This window comes from Camarhynchus parvulus, chromosome 26, assembly GCF_901933205.1.
Source record: "Camarhynchus parvulus chromosome 26, STF_HiC, whole genome shotgun sequence".
Taxonomy (NCBI): Eukaryota; Metazoa; Chordata; class Aves; order Passeriformes; family Thraupidae; genus Camarhynchus; species Camarhynchus parvulus.
Window position 1 is genome coordinate 1131062 of NC_044596.1, and position 26424 is coordinate 1157485.

At 53.4% G+C, this 26424-nt stretch overlaps 2 protein-coding genes across 2 annotated transcripts in view; both read right to left on the reverse strand.

Annotated features, from left to right (window-relative positions):
* Positions 1–7609: 7609 nt before the first annotated feature.
* On the reverse strand, positions 7610–10553 carry RABIF (RAB interacting factor). Its single transcript, XM_030965701.1, has 2 exons — positions 10368–10553; positions 7610–10300 (listed from the first exon to the last, which is right to left on the reverse strand). Exons 1-2 carry the CDS (start codon positions 10551–10553, stop codon positions 10055–10057), a joined length of 432 nt encoding a protein of 143 aa, XP_030821561.1. The 3' UTR covers positions 7610–10054.
* A 4495-nt stretch (positions 10554–15048) lies between these two features.
* The window catches only part of KLHL12 (kelch like family member 12), a 28264-nt gene continuing 16888 nt past the window's right edge, over positions 15049–26424 (reverse strand). Inside the window, exons 7-12 of the mRNA XM_030965987.1 lie at positions 26315–26421; positions 25095–25290; positions 23858–24016; positions 22563–22661; positions 17941–18127; positions 15049–16585 (exon numbers count right to left, since the gene is read on the reverse strand). Of these exons, the coding sequence (XP_030821847.1) occupies positions 16459–16585; positions 17941–18127; positions 22563–22661; positions 23858–24016; positions 25095–25290; positions 26315–26421 (875 nt within the window). The 3' untranslated portion in view covers positions 15049–16458. The remainder of the gene's footprint in view (positions 16586–17940; positions 18128–22562; positions 22662–23857; positions 24017–25094; positions 25291–26314; positions 26422–26424) is intronic.

Here is a 26424-nt window from a genome sequence, read left to right on the forward strand (position 1 = left end):
CATTGCAGGCTGGATCAGGGGGCGCCTCATGAGTGCGGGGGCCCTGCTCCTCAGTGACAGATTTTATTCTCTGGCTCTGAAAGACCCTTTCTGTCTCTAATATATTTGATTTCATTAATTATTTTAAATTTTAGATGGCAGGTCCTGGAGCTGGTCCTGGACATCAGCTAGGATCAGATGAAGGGATGTATGATGCTCCAGCAGCAGGAAGGAGCACACTCCAGCAGCCAGTCCCTTAACATGGGTTTCACTTCCTTATAAAGAGAACTGCATAACCCAGGTGGGTGGGGATCATCTGGTGTGCCCCAGGGGGGTGTGGGCAGGGCCCTGGGAAGGACAGGGGTGTGCAGGTGGAGTTGCTCCTGGGATGCACCAGACAGTAGCAACAGCCCAGTGCACCTTGCTGGGCTTTGGCTGCAGAGCAGGATGTTCATCTCCCCACACAGACCTGCACATTTGCCCTGGTTTCAGCCAGGACAGGGTGAAATTTTTTCCCAGCAGCCATGAGAGGTAGAGCCTGGAGCTGTGTGGGTGGGTCCAGGTTGTTACTCCATACCATGCACTTCACTGCCAGGGTGGGAAGGTGGCAGTGAGGGACTCCCCCTTCCTGGGGGAGAATGACATTCCCTTTGGGTGGGGGAAAGTGTGGTGTGGTCGGGAAGAGCTGTTGGGTATTGTGGCTCTCCATGTAAGTAAATAATGCCTTATACCTTGTGTTATTACATATTGTTGCTATTTCTGGTCGTTTTCTCATCTCATAGCTGTTTCCAGTAAATTGTTCTTAACTCACAATTTGCACCTTTTGTGCCTCCAGTTCTCAATCCCATCCCCTCCCCAGAGCAGGAAGGTGGAGGGGAAGGGGGGCAGTGAGAGGCATCTGGTTTGGGGGAGTCTTGGTGGAGACACTGAATTGGGGAATATAATTTCTAGACCTCAACAACCTTCCATCTCATTACACAGACCTGCACATTTTATCTCAAGTGCTGCATTGCAACAAAAAGAGCAACAATTCAGGGAGAATGCTTAATCCACTGACCTCAGGCCAAACCTTGATGGGAGGACATGGATTCTCCATAAGGGTTTGGGAAATGTTTGCTGGGTGCCAAGATAAATCTTTCATTTAGAGCTGAAAACTATTCATAACTAGACAGCATTGAATTAATTCCTGTTCTAAACAGCCCTGATCCAGATGGGCTGGGAATCCCTAAATACAGGAACTACAAGGCAGAAGGCACAGCCAGAGTGGTTTGTAGGGAAGGCCTCCAGAACCCTGACTGTGTGCAGTAGGTGCATCTCTAATTATGTGATTAAACCCTGTTTGTACCTGATCCTGCCCCCGCAGGGAGTGTCCAATTAAGTGGCAGGATGTGTCTGAGTTGCCAGAGTGGAAACCCCAAAGGGCTGGGCTCTGTTTTTGTTTGTGAGGTTCTTTCAGTGCAGCAGTGTCTGCCCACAGATTAACATTTCATGAGCAAGATTAATATCAGCATTCTCTCCCTTGATCACTTGACTTTGTAACCTCACCATGCTATTAGCCTGGCTTCTTGGAGGTAATCCTTAAATAAGTGCCTGGTTTAATGACCTTAAATACATTCTCTGCTTTTAAATCTTAGATTATTTGTTCATCCAACTGTTTTAATCCTGCTCCTGCAAGCCTGGACTTCACTACCTGCCCTATTTTTTGTTCTCTGCAAGCTCACATTGCAGGGGCTGCTCCCATCCCTGCTCACTTTAAATATTGCTTCAGCCCAGACTCTTTCAGTGCTGCTTTCCTGCCTTTCCTGCTTCTCTGTGGTACCAAACCTCCATCTGCCATTTGTCAAAGCTGGAACAGCTTCTCTAGCAAGTACAGTTGTTTTTCATTTAGAATTCATTTAGAATTTTCCTCTTGAGGAACTCACTGATTGGGCCATGGCCTCTCTGTTTTGGGGTGCTCTGTCTGTGCTGGATAGTGCCCCTGTCTCAAATGATCCCAGACTTTGGTACATGAACCTGTACTCAGTTCAGTTTGTTACCTGGGAGTAAACTGTCCCTAGCCTACAAATTTTGTCTTCTCCACACCTACTTTTGGTTTAGATACGGAAAATGTCTCTTGTCTTGCCCTGCTAGAGGAATTGGTCTCTCTTTTAGGGCAATTAATTGGCTTTTTTTTTTTGGGAGGAATTCACCTGGAGAAGAGAAGGCTCCAGGGAGACCTTCGAGTTCCTTCCAGTGCCTAAAGGGGCTCCAGGAGAGCTGGAGACGGACTTTGGACAAGGGCTGGAGGGACAGGACAAGGGGGAATGGCTTCCCACTGCCAGAGAGCTGGGATGGGTGGGATATTGGGGAGGAATTCCTTCCTGTGAAGGTAGTGAGGCCCTGGCACAGGTTGCCCAGAGCAGCAGTGGCTGCCTCATTTCTGGAAGTGTCCCGGCCCAGGCTGGATGGGGCTTGGAGCAGCCTGGGATAGTGGAAGGTGTCCCTGCCCATGACAGGGGTGAAAACAAGATCAGCTTTAAGGTCCTTTCCAACCCAAACCATTTAGTGATTCTTTTAGTGTGGGTAACCAAAATCACTCATTAAACCAGCTCTCTCTTGCTGTGCAGCTTCCCCTCCCTGCTGCTCAGGCAGCAGCACCAGGGCCCAGCTCATTCCTATTCCCAGAGCTGGGATGTTCCCATTTGTACTGACTGTGACCATGGCTCCTGGCAGAGGTGCAGTGAGTGAATGTGGCAAGCAGGGCACATCCTGTAGGGCTTTGGGCTGGGGCAGAGGTACAGCTCTCCACAGCACCTTGTGGTGTAGTTTGGGATCTGTGCTGAGCACAGCACTGATCCCACAGGGATGACTTAGCTCCTGCTGAGTCAGGAGCTGTTCTGCCCCTCACCCTGACCCACCAGCATTGGGCCAGGGGTGCACAAGGAGCTGGGGGGACACAGCCAGGACAGGATGACCACCTCACTGACCACAGGGATATCCCAGACCATGTGATGCCATGCTCAGCCCTGAAACAGAGGGTGGGAGGATGGTGGGGTCTGGCCAGGCTTAGGGTAGTTGGTGATGAGCAATTACTTTCTTGTATCACTTGTTTTTCTTGGTTTCTATTTTCCTCTCTTTGTAAGTTTTCTCCCCTTACATTAAAAAAAAAAATCATTATTCTTTCATTATTTACCTGTCTTCATGCCAACCCACCAGTTTTCTCACTTTCACCTTCCACCTCTCCTGCCATTACAGTGTGGGTGAGAAACGAGGGGCTGTGTTGGTGCTTAGCTGCCAGCTGGGGTTAAACCACAACACATCCACAGTGCAGACTCCTCCATCTGTGATGGCCAGGCAGCACAGGCCGGGGGAAGTGTCATAGACCTGAGTTGGTTCTTGCTACCCAAAGTGCACACAGGGTGCCTGTACTGAGAGTCTGGTGAAGTGCTGAGCAGTAAAGCAGGTAGGAACAGAAACTGCTCAGTCCACTGGCTCAGATTTGAGACACTCTGGGAATTCATGGTGACACTAATGGATTAGAGCAGAGCACCAGGACAGAGCTGAGCATTCATGCCCCCATTAGCCCTGAGGGGCTGAAGCACTCTAGGCACTGACCTGGCTGGAGAGCTCCAGGTGGTCCAGTGCCCTGCCCAGGGGTGCATGGCCAAGGCAGAGGTGCTCTGCAGTGCACTGCACCTCAACCAGTGCACCCAGTCCTGCACTGGCCTTGTGGTGCAGCTGCATGTGGAACAGCCTCTTTTCACTGACCTCTGTGCCAAGGCCAATTTCACGTCAGTTTAGCTGGATCAGCAGCACAAATGAATTGTCTGTGAAAGCAGGGAGGGGGTGCCAAGGAGTGAGCCAGAGGGTCCCAGTAAAGTGCACTTTATGTTGTGCTGCCCTGAGTCTGTGCAGCACTGGGCACTGTGGCATCACCTCTCCCAAAATCGGGAGCTGTGTCTTGGCTACCATCCAGCTACACACAAGACATTCCCTTTTGGTGCCAGCATACTGGGATTCCAACAGAAGCCCCCATATCCTAGCAGGGGCCTTGAGGAAAGGGATGGAACCAGATCCCCCCGAGCAGTGCTGGCATCATGAGGGCTGTGGAGTGCCGGCACCAGAGCCAGGCTGGGACACCTGTGGCTGCAGTAGGGATTGCGCTGATGGAGGCACAGAGCCCCCAGATCGCTGCACAGCTGCAGCCCTCACACTTTGGTGTTCCTCATCAAGGGAGATCCCTCCCTCTGGAGCCTGAAGCTGCTCCTTTCTCCAAGCACCCTTTTTGGGTTCTATTTGCCAAGTCCTGGCCTTTCTTGGTGCCAGCCCCTTGGACCTGCCATGGCCTGGCAGATAGAACCAAGTCCTCCAAGAGAACAGGAAGGAACGAGGCAACAAGTCCTTGAAGCGATATCCTCATGTTCCACTGCCAGATATTCCAAATTACCCAGCGATTGTGCAACGAGCTGTGCTCTGGCTGTTTGCCATGGACAGCATTCCAGGCAGCGTGCAGAGCCAGCTGCTTCGGGAGGGGAAGGATACCTGTGCTGACACGGCTTCGCTCATTTTCCCTTGCTCTCGGGGCATCTCTTCCAGCTGGGCTGGAACAATGGCACAGGGTACTCCGGGCAGCAAGCAGATGGAGCGCTCTGCCTCTGCACGCACAGCGATTACAGCAACTGTCAGCTTCCCGCAGGGAACCGAGAGCCTCTGCAAGATAAGGAACATGAAAGGGGGAGCAGAGCCCAGCTGAGCATACACACACCCTGCTGCTTCCCCAGCGAGGAGAGGCGGGCACAAACACACCCACGAGGGAATCCTCCCAGCGCAGCTCTGCCCCAGGGACACTCGGATCCCATCAACACAAATTACCCTGAAAGGTTTGTGAAGGACAGAGCCCGCCGGCAGCTCTGCCCTGTCCTGCCACAGACAGCCGGGGCTGCTGGAAACACACGGCTCTGGCTCTCTGCTTCGGCCTCCTGGGCGGCCGCTGTGGCAGCACATGCCCCACTGCATTCCTGGGCTCTGCATTTCTGTCCGGCTGCATTTCTGGGCTCCAAACCTGCCCCGGGCTGTCCCGCCCAGCACAGCCCACACGGCTGAGAGACAGGCACCCTTCCCTCCCTGGCAGGGTTTTCTCCAGGCAGAAGCTGTATCTGACTAGTTCATGTCTCTGTTCATGTCTTAAGCCCCCAGAAAATGGCCCTGGGATGCTCAAGGGACAGATCCTCCCCCCAGGTGCTCCCACCCCTGCAGCTCTCCCAGAGTTCGATGTGCAGCACCTCAAAAGCCAAACTGCAGCAACCACTGGGATGGACTGTGCCACGCTCCATTCAGTTTTAGAAAAGATGCAAGAAACACTTTTTCCAGAGCTGCTTCCCCCTCTCAGAGGATGGAAGTGTTACCTCAGCAACCCTGGAACCTGCTCACTCTTCCTCAGGGGTCGCATGAAGGGAGCCAAGCACTCGATTTTCACTCTGTGTAAGATTGGGTCATTTTCAGGGGCTGGGGCACTCACCCCAAAGCACACTCCTGTGAAAATTGCCTTCTCTCCCCCATGCAGCCCCACAGGCTCACCTGGATTGCTGGGCTGCCACCTCCCTCTTCTCTGTCACTGAGGGGCCCAGCTGTGCTCATACCAAAGCTGCACTGGAGGGACCTGGCTGCCTCACAACTCAGCACTCAAGTATTTATGCTGAAATGTATAAAAGTATTGGTTGAAAGAGAACAAAGCTGGCTTTGATAAAAGCCCTCATGCTCTCTCTGCATTTTTACGGCCAGTTCCACTCATCTGCTGTGGTTTCCTTTTGTGTCCCCAGCCAGCTTCAAAATACTTCGTGGGTTTTTGGCAAAATACTTGGTGGTTTAGTGTTTCTTTGATTCTGGAGTCTGGCCTGTATTAACCTGACTCTGTGGGAGGCAGGGACGCTTTCCCTACACCAGTTGTCCAAGGACCCTGAAGCTATTTCATCTCAATTGTTTCCTTTCCTCCTACTTATGTTCCTGCCAGGGAGTGTAATGTCAGATATGTAAAATTACCTTCAGGGAAATTCATAACACATTTCAGAAATCCCTGTTCCCCCAGCCAGCTACCTGCAGAACTGCCTGTGCTGATGGGGCAGTCCCTGCTTACACAGAGGTTCAGGGAATGCAGCAAGGTGAGCTGTGCAGGACAGGAAACACCACAACCACCTCCCTGGCCAAGCTGGCCCTGCTTTCATCAGCCACAGCTCTTCTCTGAACTCTGCTGAGCCACTTCCCTCCACACCTGCAAGCAGCAGGTCCCACAGACGCACTGTGCTGCAGAGATCCCACTTCATCCCTGCTGGGTTCCTCTGTGAGGCCTCAGCTGGATGGGAGAGCCCTAGGACACAGCAGGGAGCAAACAGCAGAGTTCTCAAAGCCACTGCTTCAGAGTCCACATTGCCACCACTGCCCTGCTGAAGATTCCCTCAGTCAGAGGTGAGGAATCAAGGAGAGGCCTCAGGTCCTGGCAGGCCTTTTGCTGACTTGCAGAGCTTGGGAAAGAGGGAGCCTTGAATCCCAGCCCCTGCTCCATGCACCACTTACCTGGTTCAGTGAAATGTAACTCATTTAAGGAAGGAAGCGTGTGATTGTGACCTCTGTGCAAGGCATGACTTGTGGCAGCTCCCCATGACAGCTCAGCTGATCTCACAGCCTGCAGCTGCTGCTCCATCCTGCCATTGTCCCTGGAGCATCCCACAGGCTGCATGTGTCAACCCAGCAGCCAAGAAAGGAAGCTTTAGCCTAAGTTATCAAACTGAACATACAAAGGGCTCAGCAGCTGCTCCAGTGGGAGGTTTGGGTGGGAATGGGAGCAGAGACGTGAAGCTACAGGAGGTGCCAATGTCAGCCAGACCCAGACCATGGCTCTGGGCTGTGAACCCATCCCAATACCAGAGCCAGACTGGAGCAAGGTCTGCTTTTAACCATCCTGAGCACATTTTGGGCATATAAACACTGACCCATACAAACCAGGCACGCAGGCACTAGAGATCCTGCCAAATCCACACCAAGAAGCAATTAGACAAACTTGTAATTATTTGCCCCTTGAACCTTGCTGGAGGGATTGGCTGGAGCAAAGGAGGCAGGTTGGTTACTGTTCCCTCTTGAGGCACTGCTACATCTTAACACAGGAGGGTCTCAGGAGTCAAGCAACGCAGACATTAAACAAAAGAATCCATTTTCAAATTAATTTAAAGTGATCTACACGTGAAAATAAGAGTTTCTGCACTCTCTTGGTGTTGACAGAGAAAAGACGGGCTGCAAGGTGAACCCTCCTAGGTACCATGTAAGTGCTTCCCATGCTTGAGGGTTGTCTACTCTTATTTTCTAGGAGTTACCACAGGCAACTGGAAAACAGCTTTTCAACATGCTGGATAAAAAGCAGTGAAAATATTTGTGAGTCTATGTGAATTTTTATTAGCTCTCATTGACAGAGGAACGGTGCAGCTTCAGCAGATCCCACACCTGGTGATGTGCCCAGTGGAGCAGCAGCTGCTCTTCCCCCCGGCCATGTCTGCTGACTGGGACACTCCTCCCCCACAGCTCCACTAACGGCACAGTGGAGCTGCTGGAGCTCAAATTCCACACAGGGATGCTGCTTTCCCCCACCTCCTGCCCACCCCCTGACAGAAATTCTCTATCACCTCTGGGAACATGAGTTAGCCCAGGTGCTGACTGAGAGCTGGGCTGCACAGCTGTCCCACCACCTGCCCCAGGTCTCTGTGGCACCAGCACTGCAGGGGTGTTTCTCATGGCCTTCTCCACGCTGCAGGAACCCAGACCCTACCTGAGGCTGAATGACACCCAAGATCTCATGGTACAAAAGCTTCTTTCCAAGAATTCCCATCACACTGTTCCTTTCTTCTTAGCATTTCAAGCCTATGTGATCCTATTTAGAATTTAAGAGCCAGCAGAAAGCACACCTGGATCCATGGAGGACTCAGCTCCCCTCTCCCAATGAAGCGAGGAAGGAGCTCCCAGCACTCTGAGGGCTGTGCTGAGGTGGATTTCAGCTGCTGCCATTCCAACGTGAAGGATTTGACCTGAGCTCTCCCATCTCTCTCTCCAGGGGTGTTCTACTGACTGGGAAAGCTGCCACCACCCCCAGCTCCTCCCAGTGCCACCCACTGCTCAGGAACCCACAAGTGCCATTTCTTGGAGGTCATTTACTCAGTGTTAGTCAAGCTGATTTCCACAGTCTGTTCTGCACAGTGGCTCCAAAATGAGGTGTGAGCAGTGCAGCAGATTTAAGTAACATGGACTGTAACTGGGGTATTTCAGGTCAGAACACATATCCTAAGAGACAACAATCCAAATGAAAGTGTGAAATTAGTGATGTGATCCCACCATTTTGCCATGGGTGCAGAACCCAAGTGAAGCTCTCCTGTCCTTTGGGGCACATCTCCTTGGTGAACCTGTGCAGTCCTTGGGCTTAGGGCTAAGAGACAGGAAGGACAGGAGGGAAGAAGCAGTTTCCATGACAAATGTCCATCTGACACATTTAGCAAGGACACAGCACAGGATTTGCCTCCTGCTCCTCAGCCCCCAGCTCTGCCTCTCTCCCTCCCTGATAAATCCTGACTGCCCACAGCAGGGGTTCCTGACACAGCAGGCCACAATGGAGGCAGTGTCTCCAAATCATAGAAGTGCAGGTGCTCAAGCACTGCAGGAAGGAGGGACTTGTTTCTGCCCCTCCTGCTGTCAGGATGCCTCTTCTGGGAGACTCATCCGAGGCTCTGCCTGCCCTACAGAGCCCTGCCAGCAAAACTGTTTCATTAGAAAGGCAAGGGAAAGGTTCTTCCCACAGCTTTGGGGCAGCACCCTACCCCCCACCTCAACAAATCCATCACCCAGCACGGTGACAGCACGCCTGCCCAGCTGGGTTAGTACCCAAAGGCTTAGGAGCAGAGGACAGGGATGTGTCCCACAGAGAGGAACAGCACCAGGGAGCCCAAAGCACCCCTGGACAACTCACACAGGGCTCAGCAATGGAGAATGAGCTGGGCCACGATTACCAGCAGTGATAAATGCAGGGAGAACCATGGCTGCTGTAGCCTCCTTCCATCTTTAATTAGCTGTGTGCCCAGCTTTTAAAAGGCAGAAACCAAAACTCGTCACAATATCCCAGATCACTCTTACCACCAGCTTTTACAGAAGAGAAATTCCTTCCTGACATCACTGTTTAACACACACACACACACACATACACATATGTTCTGACATGCTTCAGCACTGCCTGTCCAATGATTCAGGTGCCTTTCAGGCTGGAACCTCTTCACTCTTGCTGCCTGAAAGCTCCATGGTCTGGCACATTTTCTTTGTTTGCTGCTCTATCAGCTTATGCTGTCTGCACATTCTACCTGTGTTTGTTCCCAAGTACTCAGTTAATAGGACTGCACATGTTAGTTGGAAATGCCTGACACTCACTTCAGGTGCCACAGCTGTCAGGTGCGATGAAGTTTTGGAGAACAGAAATGTTAGAGCTTGGGGCAGCGAACATTCCTTCTGAAAATTAACAGAAGATTCAGCCTTAAGCCCTGGAACTGGTGTGGCTGCAGGTCGGACAGTTTCAGCTGCCATGACGACTCAGTGCAGCAGTCCTGTCAGTGCAGTGCCCTGTCCCAGTGCCCCGTTCACACGGTGTCACAGGGCCACCAGCACGAGAGACACCTCAGCCCCCCGGAGCAACAGCAGCCACCAGGGAAGTGGCAGAGCAGCCAGACTGGGGCAGATTGGGCTACGAGGCAAAGACGTCAGGGTGAGCTGTCCCTGCAGGGTACAGGGACCCTCCCACCACCAACACTCTTCCCACGTGGGTGCAGTGAGGAGCCGGCTGTGCCAGGGCTGCGATTCCTGACGCTGCTGAGCCTGTGGATCTGGGAAACGGGGTGGCAGTGGAGCTGTGGGTCGGTCACACCACCGGGGAGCAGGCAAGCTGTGGCCAGCCAGGCCGCGGGGCAGGCGGGCCGGGCTCGGGGTGCCCAGCCGCGGTCAGTCCCAGGGCTGCCCGGCCCCGGCCGGGCTCTCGGGGCTCCCGAGGGCCGGGCCCGGCTCCCAGCCCGGGCCGGCGTCACTCGTGGGCCACGCGCTCCAGCGCCACGTAGAAGCTGTCCTTGTCGTCCAGGCAGTGCCAGCCGATGGGCCCCGCCTCGCAGTCGGCGCACACCAGGAACTTGACGTTGCCCACGTCGCGGGTGAACCCCACGTTCTCGAAGGAGAACATGTCGCGCACCAGCCAGTGCTCCCGCAGCACGTCCCCGCCGCCGCCCGCCGCCGCCGCCGCCGCCGCCTTCTTCCTCATGGCGGGCAGGAGGAGCTGCGGAGACACGGGGCCGTCAGCGCCCGGCCGGCACCGCCCGCCCCCACCCCGAACCCCCCGGTACCTCACGGCGGGCGAAGGTGGCGGCGCCGGGCAGCAGCACCCGGGAGCCGCAGCGCTGGCACAGCACGGCCCGCAGGTTGCGGCCCTGCGCGCACACGAGCCCGGCCGAGCCCGGCGCGGCCGCGGGAGCGGCGGGGGCAGAGGCCGGAGGCGCCGCCGGCTCCATCTCCGCGCAGGGCGCCGCCATGGCGAGGGGCGGGACCGGCACAGTGACGTCAGCGGAACGACACAGTGACGTCATCGCTGTGGCCCCGCCCCGCAGTGGTGGCCCCGCCCCTCGCCCCATCCCCGGGAGGGTCCGGGAGCTCCGGGATGGGAATTCTGCACGGGAATGCTGGACTGGGATCCTGTACTGGGAATGGTGCACTGGGAATGCTGGACTGGGAATGCTGGACTGGGATCCTGTACTGGGAATGGTGCACTGGGAATGCTGGACTGGGAATGCTGGACTGGGATCCTGTACTGGGAATGGTGCACTGGGAATGCTGGACTGGGAATGCTGGACTGGGATCCTGTACTGGGAATGGTGTACTGGGAATGCTGGACTGGGAATGCTGGACTGGGATCCTGTACTGGGAATGGTGCACTGGGATCCTGTACTGGGAATGGTGTACTGGGAATGCTGGACTGGGATCCTGTACTGGGAATGGTGCACTGGGATCCTGTACTGGGAATGGTGTACTGGGAATGCTGGACTGGGATTCTGTACGGGAATGCTGGACTGGGAATGCTGTACTGGGAATCCTGGACTGGGAATGCTGGACTGGGATCCTGGACTGGGAATGCTTTACTGGGAGTGTTGTACTGGGATTCTGTATGGGAATGCTTTACTGGGAGTGCTGGACTGGGAATGGTGGACTGGGATTCTGCACTGGGAATGCTGCACTGGGAATGCTGCACTGGGAATGCTGCACTGGGATCCTGTCCTGGGAATCCTCCCCCATGGATCCTGTCCTGGGACTGGCCTGAGGCCCCAGCTGTGGCTGCCCCTGGATCCCTGCAGTGTCTCAGGCCAGGCTGGACAGGCCTTGGAGCCCCCTGGGATGGTGGAATTGTGCCTGCCCGTGGCAGGGCGGATGAGATGAGTTCTAAGGTCCTTCCCACCCAAACCAGTCTGGGATTTTCTGGTCCCCCAGGGATCCTGGACTGGCAGTGCCGTGTCTGTCATGGTTTGCCCACAGGGACCATCAGGGACAGCCACTTCCCAGCCTTGGGAGTCTGGAGATGCCTGAATTTGTGGTTGGAGAAGGAGCTCCGTTGCTACTGGACCAAGGGAAATTGTCTCCCTTAAAAGCCTCCATCAGTGGAGATATTCCAGAACCATCTGGAAGCAATCCCGTGCCGTGGGCTCTGGGATGGCCCTGCCTGGGAGGGACCAGATGAGGCCCTGGGGTCCCTTCTCCGACCCATTCTGGGATCCTGTGGAACTGCAGCAGTGATTGCACCAGGATTTGGGAGCACCTGGGCTGCTCTAGCAGCAGCTCTGTGGCTGCTTGGCACAGGGAGATCCCCTCAGTGGGGAGGGCAGAGGCCCTGCAAGGGGCAGGGGCACAGTGGCAGCAATTTGTGCTCCTGGAGAGGAAAGCAGAGATCAGCCTGACCCACAGAGCCTGGCAGAGCCTGGGCAGTGCCAGGGCTCACAGGCAGCAGCGAGGGATGAGGGGCTGGGGCCCCGGGGACTCTGCTGCTCCTCACCGAGCACCTTGGAGCCCCTCTGGCGTGTGCTGCTCTGGGCTGCTGCTGCCACCCCTCTGTTGGTGTTGAAAAGATTGAAAGAAGCCTTTTGATTGAGCTTTTGCTCCTTTAGAGGGTAGGCCAGATCCCAGAAGAGCCCTGGTTTGGTGTAAATGTGCCCCATCCTCCTGCTGTCTCACCCCTGACTGCTGCCAAGAGCCCTCAGGAGAAGCCAGAAACGGGAACTGACATTTGAGATAAATAGTCACTAAATATTCACTGATGTTCACTAAATAAAGGTGTAGGATTTCTGCAGCAATGCAGCTGCTCACCTCAGGCTCCAGCCCTGAGCAATGAGCTGGGGTGTGAGTGTGGCTGGCAGACATCACCCCACTCTCCTGGCCCCTGGGCAGGTGTTTCTGAGGCTGGGGCAGAGTTTGGGGCATTTGAGCTCCTGAGCCCTGTCTGGGGGTGTGTGGGGAGCAGGGCAGGGGGAGCTGAGGAGCTCAGCAGGGCCCCTGAGCAGCCCGGGGGCTGCCCTGAGCCAGGCCCAAACCAGGCAAGGGGACAGGGTCCACTCCTGCCCTGGGGCTCAGGGAAGTCACAGAACCCCCATGCCTGCAGGTGCTCTGGCCTCCACAGAGCCTGATCCAAAGTGGATCAGGGTTACAGAGCTCCAGAGTGCCCTTCCCAAGCACAATTATCCTTGGATTCTGTGAGTTCCTTCCCGCTCGTGTAGGTGTCAACACCATGTCCAAGGTTGTATGCAAGATGTTTTCCAGTGCCATCTGGATGGCTGATTACCTTGTCAAGTGAGCAGTTTGCCTTATCTCTCTCTCTGAGTGACCACATTCACACCTCCCTCGGGAGGGGACACCTGCTGATAACAGCCATTGAATGTGTCCCTGCATGGCTGATAAGAACTACAGCATCCCATTGGGAGATGTGAGCCCAGAGGGAGGAGCCAAGCATTGCTACACAGATATAACCTAAGACTCTGAAACTCCAGCAGCTTTTCTCCACAAGATTTCCTAGAGGAACAGCAGCTGCCTCTTCCTCCACTGGATCTCCAGAGGAAGACTACATCCTTCTCTACAGATTCCCCTTGCTCCAACAGAACCACACCTGATACTTCAGAGGACTGCAGCCACATTTTCAATCGGACTGCCACCAACACCCTGACCCACAGGGTGTCAGGTTGGGTTCTCACTCTGTCAGTGTTGTTCTAGTGGACTGCATTGTTTATTTTATTCTTTTTTTTTCCTCCCTATTAAAGAACTGTTATTTCCTGCTCCCATATTTTTGCCTGAGAGCCCCTTAATTTAAAATTATAGCAGTTTGGAGGGGTGGGGAGGGTTTACATCCTCCATTTCAGGGGAGGCTCCTGCCTTCCTTAGCAGAATCCTGTCTTTCCAAACCATGACACTCTTCAAACCCTTCAGTACATCCTGTCGTGGGGAGGCAGGGATGGGTCTGCTGGTCACATCCTGCTGTGACCCATTTCTGCTGCTGCTGCTTCAACCTGTCCAACTGCTGAGTTTGTGCCCAGCCACACACTGGACAGGGCGCTTTTGGAGCTGAATCCTCCTGAGCCCTCTGCAGGGAAGCAGGGTTCATCAGGGAAGGGAGAGCAGCAACTGACAGCTCCAGGGGCAGCAGCAGAGCCTGGCAACTCCCCCTGCACTGCCTGCACCCTGCAGGTGGCAGAGGGCACAGCTGGGACAGATCCATGGGTGGCACCAGTGAGTGCTGCACTCCCAAACGGGGCCTGTTCCCTTCTTTGCTTCCCCACTCCTCAGTGGCTGAAGAACGATGGAGCAGTTTGGGGACAGGTGTTAGGAGAGGCTCCTGAACATCTGGAGTGAGTGGTGAGCTGTTTGTGGGGGGACCAGGTAGTAGGGGGAGGATTTGGAGCCATCAGAGGCTCCTGGGGCAGAATGCTGCAGTTTGCCCTGAAACCAAAAGAATCTGTTTTGCATGTGGACAGATGAATTAATGTTGGGCTCCATTCATCCCACATGCCTGTGGAGGAAAAAGGAGGTGTAATTTTCTGCAACTGTGGCTCTACTGTAACAGTATTAGAATTATGGAATTGGTTATGGAATTATTGGAATGGTTTAATTGGGAAAAGGACTCTAAGATCATTGAGTCCAACCATTTCCCCAGCCCTGCTGTGTTCACCACTAACCCATGTCCCCAGGGGCCACATCCCCAGGTCTTTTGAACACTTCCAGGGATGGTGACTCCACCACTGCCTGGGGCAGTTGTGCCAGGCCTGATCAGCCCTTCAGGGGAGAGATTTTCCTCAATATCCAACCTGAACTTCCCCTGGCACAACTTGAGGCCGTTTCCTCTTGTCCTGTCCCTGTTTCCTGGGAGCAGAGACCAATTCCCCCCAGCTGTCCCCTCCTGTCAGGAGTTGTGCAGAGCCACAGGGTTCCCCCTGAGCCTCCTTTTCTCCAGGCTGAGCCCCTTTCCAGCTCCCTCAGCCCCTCCTGGTGCTCCAGCCCCTTCCCCAGCTCCATTCCCTTCCCTGGACACGCTCCAACCTCTCAATGTCCTTCTTGTGAGGGTCCCAAGACTGCTCCCAGGATTGGAGGTGTGACCTCAGCAGTGCCCAGCACACAGGGATGCTCACTGGTCACAGCATGGCAGGTACATGCCAGGTGTCACTGGCCTTCTTGGCCACCTGGGCACACCTGGGCTCATGTTCAGCCCCTGATGATTCATTATTGCTGCTGATTGTCATCAGTCTTTTCCTCCTCTCTGCTCCATGCCCTTCTTCAACAGACCTTGCAAGAAATTCCCTCATTAGGGAGTTCTCCAGGCCTGGCTGGTCTATGTACCACAGATCTCACAGCTGGAGCAGCTGTTTTTCACTTCTGGGCTGAAGCTGCAGGGAAGAGACACCTGAGGGCAGCTGCCTGTCTAACACAGGCTTTGCACAAACCCTCCACACAGCAGTCAGTCATGTCTGGAAGGTAGAGAACAGAAGCTAAACTCCTACTGGCTCAGGAAATATTTTATTCTTTATACTTTCATTAAAAAATAAACATAGGAAACGAAACCACAGAACACTTGTGTGATAGAAACAAACGCAGAAGGTCAGAGCATTGGCTGAAAGTGCATCATTAGGTCATGCTACCACGTCCCTGATCCCACCCTGTCCCCAAGCAAGGAGTCAGCAGGAAGCCCAACGAGCAGCACTACATGGAGCCCAGGCACTGTGGGGCCAAGCTGATGGCAGAGGGGAGCCTGCACCCCCAGAATGCAGTGAGGCAGGACATGCTGAGCAGGGAGTGCTCCATGAGCTGCTGGGAGCCACTGGTGGAGCCTCACCTGGGCTCATGGGGCAGGCCAGGGATAGCAAGTGTCACAGGATGTGGAGTCATGAGACAGGGGAATAAACAGCTGAGAACAAAGGGCGAAACAGAATCCTGGATGTCACTCCAGAACAGCCCTGGAAGCAGAAAAATCCTAGATGAAAGGAAAACCAACATAATGAACTTGAGTGAAAGGCTGCCTTGGGTGTGCTGGACTCAGGTCTGTCTGGGGACAATCCCCAGGGACTCACCCAGCAGGACCTTGGTGGGCAGCAGCCACTGTGTCCCTGCTCTCCTGGCCTCAGCTCAGGTGACCTCCTCACAGGGTGGGGCACAGGCACGGCCAAGCCCCCAGTGCCACTCATCATTTGCAGCTGGAGCTGTCAAGCTTTTTGAGGAAACACGATGTGATGAACGTTGCTGAGCACCTGATCAAGAGCACAAACACTGCAGATGCTTCTGTGGCAGGCAGTGAGCTCCTCCCCTGCCTCTGCCCCGTGGCCTCAGGCTCTGCTCACAGTGGCTGACAGCTTTAACCTTCGACTCCTTTGTGTGCAGCCCTGCAGACACAGTGACAGCTCAGGGCCCCTCACACCTCACCCAGGCTGGCTCTGCAGCGCTCGGGAGCACGCTGGAACATTCAGGACGTACACAATGATTTGAAGCTGGAACACAAGAGCAGCTGGGCTCAGCCTCACACATCCACACGGCTGAGAGCGACCCGAGGACCCGCGGGGTCCTGCGGTGGCTGAAGAGGTGACCCAGGGCTATGTACATGTCCTTGGGAGGGGTCACCAGGCTGCCTGAGACCAGGCTGGGGCAACTCTGCTCTGCCCACAGACTGAGCCACAGGAACAGCAGAGAGTGCAGCTTCTCCTGACCCATTCATCCCCTTCCTCCAGCTTTCCACAGAGCCCCTGATTTCAAATGACTGCTGAGATCACACATGCTCTAGTCACAAGCAGCACAGAAAGCTGCTGTTCTGGTGCCTATTCCCACAGCATCCACAACTCAGGAACAGTCACTGCAAATCATTTGGGACTCTTCCTCCAGCCGAAACATTTTAGAATGTTTTTCTTTGTGAGTTCCCTCTGCTCACTTCTCCCGAAGGACGCAGACCCCGGCGTCGCAGCGCTGCATCCCCAGCGAGGTGACAACTTCCCAGCTGTCAATGATGGGGTCGTAGCACTCGATGCTGCTCAGCAGTGAGTTGCCATCGTATCTGCCAGGACACAAAGTTACACATGAAGGAGGGTGCTGGAGGAAGAGGCTGAGGCATTCAGAGCTCTTCCTGGGGGGCTGGAATAGCCCAAATTATAACCCCTGCACCAGGCTGCTATTGCTGTCTGCTGCTGCTCTCCCGCCTGCCTGGGCCCTGGACATTCACATTCACTGAAAAAAATCCCTTCACCCAGGATTTTTCTCCTGGGAAGCTGAGAAGCATCAGAGAAAAGGAAAACAATTCTTATCGCATTTGCTTCTCCTGTGTTTTGCTCATATGGAATGCGTATGGAGATTGTTTACCCACAGGTTGTTCCAGACTGCAAGGCAAGATGTATTCTGTTACCATCTGGATGGCAGTTGTCTTTTGTCAAGTGGGCAGTTTTCCTTATCTCTCTCTGAGTGATCACAATCACTCCTCCCTCGGGAGGGGACACCTGCTGATAACAGCCATTGAATGTCCCTGCATGGCTGATAAGAACTACAGCATCCCATTGGGAGATGTGAGCCCAGAGGGAGGAGCCAAGCATTCCTACCCGGATATAATCTGGAGATCCTGGAACACCAGCCCGGCTTCTGCACTGGATTGCCCAGAGGAACAGCAGCTGCCTCTTCCCCTGGATCTCCAGAGGCAGAGACTGCACCTTTCTCCAGGATCCCTGCTCCAGCAGAACCACCCCTGGCACTGCAGGAGGGCTGAGCCACAATTCCAATGGGACTGCTGCCAGCACCCTGACCCACAGGGTGTCAGGTTGTGTTCTGACTCTGGCAGTGTTGGTTTGGTTTACTGCATTGTTTATTTTATCCTTTCAATTTCTTCCCTATTAAAGAACTGTTATTTCCTGCTCCCATAGTTTTTGCCTGAGAGCCCCTTAATTTAAAATTTATAGCAATTCAGAGAGGTGGGGAAGGTTTACATTCTCCATTTCAGGGGAGGCTCCTGCCTTCCTTAGCAAACTCCTGGCTTTCCAAACCGAGACAGATTTGATTGTTTCATTGGATTCTGGTGTGAGTTGTTTTGACTCTTTGGCCAATCAGGGTCAAGCTGTGTCAAGACTCTGGAAAGAGTAAGGAGTTTTCATGATTATCTTTTTAGCATTTTAGTAAATATCCTTTCTGTATTCTTTAGTATAGCATAGTATTCTTTAATATAATATAGTATTATAAAGTAATAAATTAGCCTTCTGAGAACACGAGAGTCAGATTCATCATTCCTGCAAACACAATACTGGACCTTTGTGCTGCTTGTTCTGGTTGGGCACAGTGACCCCGTGGGTGTCTCCTCTCACAGAGGAGAGGCCCTGTGGAAGGGGCAGCAGCTGTGTCCCCTGGGTGCCCTGCAGGGCCCTGGCTTACCCGGCGATGGCGTAGAGCCGGCCCCGCAGCACGGTGGCCCCCACGTAGCAGCGCGGCGTGGTCATGCTGGTCACTGTGGTCCAGGAGTCGGTGCGGATGTTGTAGGCCTCCACCGAGGAGAGGTGAGCAGTGCCATCAAACCCACCCACCACGTAGATGTGGTCATTGAGCAGAGCCACGCCAGCCCCTGCGGAGAGAAGGTGGCACAGTCACACCCACGAGCGACACTGGCAGTGTCTCTGTTGGGGAAGATGAAACAGGAAAGCCTTATAAATATGATTGCCTGGCAAAAGAGTTTGAGGATATAGAAACTATAAGCAAGACTGAAATGAAAGCAAGCTTTGAGATCCCTCAGTTACTGAAGAACTGGAAAACAATGGTGTGGCTGGCTGAAGGTGATCCCCTTTTGATGGAACAACACCCTCTGCTTTCAGACAGCTCCAAGGGTCAGATCAGACCCTGCCAGCTTGGCAGAAGGGGTCCAAAGAGGAGTTTTTAGGATTCAAAATGTAACACAGTATGGTGATGCAATGATTCTTATAGGCTGCATGTAAATGGTATAGAATTTGTATCTTGGACTAGATTGGTTAGTGAGAATCAGAATATTCAACACAGAAAATTATTTATTGTATTGTAACGGGAACTTTACTCTCTTACCCCGTTTACTCTCTTACCCTTTTTACTCCTCTTACGCTCTGACCTCTTTTACTCTCTTACCCTTTTACTCCCTTACCCTCTCATCCTCTCTCCCCCTCTCTTCTCTCAGTCCTGCTCCAGCTGTGGCTGGCAGCTCCCAGCAGGGCCCTGCACCCAGGCCCTTTGCAATAACCCACAAGATCCACGACTTGGCTGCAGAGATCTCTCGTCTCCATCCGTCCCCATCGTCCTACCCCCTGACGCTCCAACAGTCTCTGTCCCTCTGGGAGCCTCTCAGGAACCCTCGGCCAGTCCCGACTCAGCCGACACCGGGGGAGCAGCCCCAACCCAGCCCACAGCAGGGAGACACTCTCCTGTGCCCCGAGGACACTGAGGGCAGCTGGGCTGGTCGCCTTTGCAGCAGAAGAGACACCAGAGGCATCGGTAGAAGATAAAGGGCTGACTCTTAGCAGGGGTTAATCCAAGGTTTTATTCTAGGAGTCCCAAAGGAGCCCCTACACCTCAGGGGGCTCCTGCTGAGAGCCCCGGGAGATGTGCCAAGGTTACATTTAAAGGGAGGTGGAAACCCAAAGTAGATAACATTTTACTAATGAAAAAGTGACCCTAAGGGATGAGGGATTGACATTTAGGACAGCATATGGGGCAAGGCTTGGGGGGCTGACCCCTGGCCTCTGGCGAATCACTCGACATCCTGGACCGAAGCTTCTAGATGGAGGGGATGGGATGCTGAGTGATTGACAGAGAGCCAGGGTGGGGGTTTGGGGATGATCTCAGCCAGAGAGAGAGATTACACAGGTAAAGGGAGGGGGGTACAGTCTGGGATGAACCATTTGGGAAAAATACGGGGATACAAAACAAAATTACTTCAAAGTATTACAAAGTATAAAAACACACTACAGCAGGCAGCACGGGCTCGCTGCCACAAGGTGAACAGCTCAATTCCTCCCACCTCATAGGACATTTTTAATGCCTGTACCTCCCCTAAAATAGCTGATAGCTATGTCTTCTGTTGTTGTTGTCTCCATATGAAACATGAAAACATCTCACTCCACTGAACACTGCTGACTCTGGGGCATGGGGGCCTGGGTAGCACAGCAGCACAAGAGTTTACCTGGGCTGACACCTGACCACAGGTGTGTGAGCAGAGCAGCACCAGGCCTGCTCTGCTGGCAGGCAGCTGGCTGGGACTGTTAGCCAGAGACAGGTTCCTCTGGTACTCTGAGTCCCTGGTGTCACCCAGCTCCTGGCTGTGGCCTGGAGTGTAGCTGCACACTGCTCCATGCTAAGATGGAGGAGGGATTTCCCTGACATTACTCCTCTAGAAGACAAAATGAAAATTGGTTTCTACGCTGTTGCAGAGGCAAAGGTGGCTGGAACAGCTCCCTGAACAGGTGTTCTCACAGTGAAAGCAGACAGTAATATGCTGCTCCAACTGGGAATTTATGAAACCAGCAGCAAATAACCCCACCAGCTTTGGTTCCTCCTTGGTACCCCCTCAGGTTCAGCACTGGAGGACACTGTGACATTACCATGCACTCAGTGGCCTCCAGGGCTCCTGGGAGCACAGTCAGCCCTGTCAGGCTGTCACCACCCACATGGAACTCTTGCACTAATGAATATCCTGAAGGAAATGAGCCAGCGACCCTGGCATGGATCTGTTTCTTTACAAACAGGGTATAAGAGACTTTGTTCCACTGAACACATCCAGGCTTTCCCTGCCTGTCCTTGCTGAGAGCCCCAGAACAGCTGGGAATGGCCAGGCTGGCCCAGGGGGCTCTCCAGGAGCTTTGGCTGAAGAGACCAACCAAGGCCCAATCAGGGAAATTAGGTCCAGCAATGCAATGTGGCCAAGGCCTCTGAGAGGTAGCCTCCCTCCAGAACCTGTCCTAAGAGATGAAAAGAAACAAGGAGGAAATGATCTCTGTGAATAAAGCCAAGATTACTCTTAGTCCTGGTCTTGGAATTCAAACACCTGCACGTGGATACATCTTAGAGGGTTTTTGGGGGACAAAAGCAATCCTGCAGGGTCCAAGGTCACCAGCACTCACACCTAAGGTGTGAGCAGTTAGGGGTGTTATTACCAGAGTGGCAGCACAAAAACCTGAGCAAAAAAAGGCCCTTGGGCACACCCATGTTTTAGATCTTGGTACTCCAGGTCACAGTGCCAAGGAAGGAACCAGGTGAGCCAGTGCTGGGGACAAGAGCCTCACCAGGTTCCTGCTGGCACCAAGGAGCTCATGCTGCAGCCAAGGCACAGCCACTAAAGCCTCCAGCTCCTGTGGGGAGCACAGACCTGGGAAATGCCTGCTGTAGAAAGCTTGAACTTTGCTTTTGTCTTGAATTTGGTCTTGCTTGAACTCTGGTCTTGTCCAAAATCAGACTACTCTGGTGCCCCCAGCAGGCCCCTTAAGGAAAGCCATCTGATCCTCAAACTTCCTAGATTCATGGATTGACCTCACATGGTGCCTCTGACCTAGAAAAACCTGCAGATTTTATCTTCTGTTTTATATGTATGGCCTTCCTGGATGTGGAAAGTGCCTAACTCCTAAATCAAATCCACTCTTGGCAGATAAACCAACACTTAACAGGAATATCCCTGTCACAGGAATAAATATTTAAAGATTGGGGTTTTGGTAAATGCCACTGCAGGCACAAGAAAACTGAAATGTTTTTGGAACAGAGCCCAGTTTTATTGAGTACCCAGTACTTGTCCCTAACCAGAACCACTGCACAGGGATCACATGGAGCAGTGCTGTCCAGGCTGGCTGTGAGGGCCAGTTATTGCAAGAAGCAGAGAAAAAGCAACTTTGAAAAAGGGATTTGGAAGAGGGTCCAAGCACATAACTGTAAGCACTGGGAGGCACACAGGTGTGGAGGCACAGAGCAGGGCCAGGGCACACACAGGCAGGGCCAGGGCAGCCCATCAGCAGGGCCTGGAGGGCAGGGCAGGAGGCCTGAGGCACACAGCCAGAGCAGGAGGTCAACACACCTGGGCACACGGGAGCTACAGGAGCCCCATGACAACCCCTCTGAGAAATGAAGGACAGTTTAATCAGAAAGATACTCCAAAAGTGGGATTTAAACTGTATTTTTGTCCTAGATACAGCTGCCAACTCAAAGCTTGGACAGAACACCAGGCAGAGAGACAAGTGAAGAGCTGGTGGGGATAATTATTGTGTGACTGCACCATTTGGGTAAGCCCACTGCTGGGTGACAGTGCCGTGGCAGTGCTGCCCCAGAGCAGGGCTCAGGTGAAGGAGCCTGGCAGTCACACCTGCCTTCACCATGTCCCATGGAGCTGATGAGCACTGACCCAGTACTGGGGTCAGTCTGTGCCTTGGGAGCTCTTCTCCATGCCAGGCATTGCTCCCAGATGTGGAAGTCACCCAGCATTTCATGTGCCTCCCTGTAACCTGTGACCCTGCCACTGCAGTCCCCTGTACACACCTTGGCCTGGGATGGAGGCATGTGAAAATTAATAATTCTCTTAGGAATTCAAGGCAGTAAAATAATCCTTTCTCAAAGCCAACCCATCCACTGGGGCCAGAGCATCCTCCAGGGCAGCAGAACACAGCAGCAGTGACTGAGTGCAGCAGGAAACACATTGACCTCAAGGCACTGTGAATGTGACATCTGGTCAAAGAGTGAGAAAACTAGATAAGCTTTCCCATGAATTGATCTGAGGCAGCTGGAGAGAAAGAATGATAGTCAAATATTAAACAATCCACAGGCGGTGTTTGTAATAAGTTGTTTTCCCATAAGGCTGTTTACAGATTGGTGTCTTAATTAGCCAGTGGGGATGGTGTTTTGGTTAAAGGACCAATCAGGTCCACCTATAGTGAACTAGAGTATAAAAAGGAATGGGTTCCTAATAAAATTGTTGTTAGCCTTCTGAAAACACACAGAGTGTGTCACTCACTTATCTGTGTCATTTCTGACTCAATGGTGACACTGTGGACTCTTACCTGAGCGCTTGGTGGCCATTGGAGTGACATTTGTCCAGTGTCCAGTGTGGGGGTCATACCTCTCAACAGAATTCAGGATGTTCAGCCCATCATAGCCTCCTGCAACAAAACACAGGAGCAAACCATGGGGCTCACCTGGGGAGAATGTTTTCTGTGCAGAGAGCAGTACCAAGCCTGGTGGGCCCTGAGCACAGCGTGGCACTGCCATCAGCACAGCCCATCCTGGTGGGGCAGAGCATTCTGCAGCCAGCCCAGAGCCAGCTCTGCCCCAACACTGCCCTGGGCCATGTGGGAGAGCATCACCTCCCCAAAGCAGCAAACCAGACCAGCCCCATGGAGCTGCCTCTGAGCACACTGAGGCCACTGCTGGTGCAGCCCTGCAGGTGTGCAGCTCCCAGGTCTGAGCTGCAGCTGCACGAGGCTGAATGGTGTAGGCTGGGATCTCTCCAGAGCTGTTTCACAAGCAGATACCAAAATCTCTGTGCAGCCCCAGCAAAGGAGCAGTGTGCTGCCATTCACCCTGGGGAACAGCATGAGGAAGAGGAATGAACATGGTTGGTTTATTCAAGGCCAGGTTGCGCAGGGTTTGGAGCAATCTGTCTAATGGAAAGCGTCCCTGCCCACGGCAGAGTGTGGATGAAATGAAGTCCCTTCCAACCCAAACCATCTAGTGGTTCTGTGAAACCAGTGCCTAAGATCTGTGACTCCCCAGGAACAGGACTGCAACAGAGCTGGGTGCAATGCTGGGCCTGCCTTTTCTGGGGCCTAGAAGGTGACCCACAGAACAAGCTTCAGACTGCTTTGTTCTCTGGCAATCTCACTATATTCACAGCTGGTGTAGTGCTCTGAAACTGAAATGAGTGCTACAGGAAGAAGCTGGAGAACAGACAGCTCAGGATATGTTTCTGGAGCACTACAGCCACCATTGCAGGTGCATCGTCTGTCCCACAGCTACCTGCTTTATCTCAGGGCATTCAGACACCACCCAGGCCACACAAAGCCTCAGCTGGCATTGCTTATCCTCCACACTCCTGCCATCCTCCAAATGCAGTGTGTGTAAATTGTGTTTAATTTGCAGTGTGCAGCATTCCCTGCAGTGATGTGGCAGCTGCAGTCCAAGCCATTGTGATGGGCACAGTGAGGTCAGGCAGCACTGACACAGCTGTGAGCGCCCAGTGAGGTTAAACCTCTTCCAACATGGACGTGACAGGTTGGGGCTGCTCAGGCAGCACTTGAATGGTCACTTGGGTAAAAAGGCAGGCTCTGCACAGCTCAGAGGTGCTGAGGGTACCTACCCAGGCAGTAGATGACTCCATTGGCCACCACGAGCCCTGCTCCCTCCCGTGCTGTCTGCATGTCCCCCAGCATGCTCCACTGGTCGATGTTGGGGTCGTAGCGCTCCATGCTGGTGTGCCGGCGGCTCCCGTCGAACCCCCCCGAGACGTAGATCATGTCTGCAGGGACAGAGGAGGCACCCAGCCACAGCCAGTCAGCCAGGGGCAGGCAGCACCAGGGCCCTGACACACGGAGCAAAGCCACAACATGGACTGCAAACCACAGCAAATCATGGCACACCAGGAGCCAAGATGAACCCAAGCTCCTCAGCCTGGCTCACAGGCCCAACAAACACACACAAGTTCCATCTGGCCCTTAAATCTGCTTCTTGCTGATGGATGAAAGAGAACAAACACAATCCAGCTATTTTTTTTCATGCTGCAGCACCACTGAAACACTGCCATGCCCAAACCAAGCCCTGCCCGTGGTGAGCCTTCATGTCAGTACCTCCCCAAAGTCCTCACTCTTTCCCTCACTGCAGATGCTCCAGTCACTGAAGTGCTGGCTGGTCACAGCTGTACTTGGTGTCCTGTGCTCACTGTTGCCCAACACTGTCACCATCCTCAGAGCTTCCCACTCCCTAATCTCTCACAGAGCCCCTTTCCCCCAGTTCACAGATACATGCTGCAGGAATGCAGCGGAGGCAGAGCTCCTCTCAGGATATGTGGGCAACTCTTCCATTTCTGCATCCCAGTGATGAGAAGGCAGAATCTCAGGCTCCCCTCCTCCCACAGAACCAGCCCACTCTTCACACAGCAGCTCATGGCATCTCAGGCCGGAGCTGAACAGGCTGCTCTGCCCTGGTATTGCAAATCAAAGGTGACTCCGATGAAGGGGAGACAGAATGATGCATCTGACTCCATCATCAGAAGGCTAATTAATTACTTTACTATACTATACTATGTACATTGTATCTTAACTGAATCTGCCATGCACTCACCCCTGCTCACACTGCACTCATCTCTGATTCTCTCGTGACTGTCCCATGACACACACACACACTTCTTGGCCCTGATAGGCCAAGGGAACAAAACACCCTCACTTTGGGTAAACAATCTCCACATTGCATTCTACTTTAGCACAACACAGGCACAGCAAGTGAGATAAGAATTGTGTTCTCCTTCTCTGCTTGTCTCACAGCTCCTCTCTGTTCAGAGGGCGTGTGAGTACCACACCCTGGCAGTGAGCAGGACGTACCTCCAAGGGTTGTGGCTCCTGCCAGCCCTCTCCGCACGTTCATGGGAGCCACGGAGTACCAGATGCCGTCCTCATCCGAGGTGTAATCCAGGCACTCCACGGAGCTGAGGCGCGAGCGCCCGTCGTAGCCCCCGATGACGTAGATGCGGTCATGCAGCGACACCGTGGCCACGTAGCGCCGCTTGCGGGTGATGCTCTGTGACAGCAAAGCAACACCAAGGTCAGACAGAAACAGCACTGGGCATGGAGATAGCCCCTGCTCTTCCACCCTCTCCTGCTGCTCCTTTGGAACACCAGGTGATACTGAGTCTGCCCTGACTGGTGATACAGAAGAAGAGGCAGTTCTCCACCATTTCACACAGTTCTCCACACTGGGCATGGAGACCAACCCCTGCTCTTCCACCCACTCCTGCTGCTCCTTTGGGAAATGGCCCACTGCCCCAGGGCAGGCAGCTGTATGGATTTAAAGGACACAGCCTGAGTGACTGTGCCTGCCTCTCCCAGCAGTGCTCTCTTCTCAGGACTGTCTCTCTGCACTCAAATATTTCGCACTAAATGTCATTTACCCTGTGCTGCTGCATAACCCCCAATGCATTTGGGATGATTTTGTTAGCCTCCTATTACAATAGGAAAAAGTAGGGACTCTGAATATTTCATGAAGCTATCAGCCTCCAAAAAAGATCAGAATTTTGGAACAACAGGTGATACTGAGTCTTCCCTGACTGGTGATACTGAAGAAGAGGCAGTTCTCCACCATTTCACACAGATAAAGGTGATTTTAATTTGGGTAGAAATACTCCTCAGTGCAGGAATTCTCTCTTCCCATTATGCTCCAAAACACTGCAAGCAGTGGGATCATGCAGCAGCCTGAAGACTGCACTGATTACACGGTTCCTATTGACATTCCAATTATCATCACTAACCTTAAAGCTTCACACCCCTTCACTAAGAAACATGATAGTTCTCACTCCCACAACCAAGATGTGGGTCTCTGCAGGCTCAGCTGATCAGGTCTATGACAACAACCCCCTCTCCCTCAGTCACTCTGCAAGCTGAAGTGGTTTCAGCATTCACCATGTAAATCCCTAAAGAATTTCTGTCAGAATTCCTCAGCAGATTGCACAGGACAGCCCAAGGAGATTGTTATCCAGCTGGTGCTGCAGGATCAGTGTTTGCTCACAGCCTGCTCAGCCCAGTGGTGCTCAGAAGCATTCCCTTACCGGCAGGAAACTCCACTCCTGGGTCTTGGGGTCGTATTTCTCCACCACATCAATGGGGGACTGCTGGCTGCCGAAGCCGCCGATCACCAGCAGCACCTCGTTAGCTCCTG

What these genes read in the sequence shown, in the direction of transcription:
- RABIF (XM_030965701.1), bottom strand. Translation starts at nt 10,553, where the DNA reads ATGGCGGCGCCCTGCGCGGAGATGGAGCCGGCGGCGCCTCCGGCCTCT. An exon ending in CCACCTTCGCCCGCCGTGAG is followed by an intron (nt 10,301 to 10,367) that starts GTACCGGGGGGT and finishes GTGTCTCCGCAG; the next exon opens with CTCCTCCTGCCCGCCATGAG.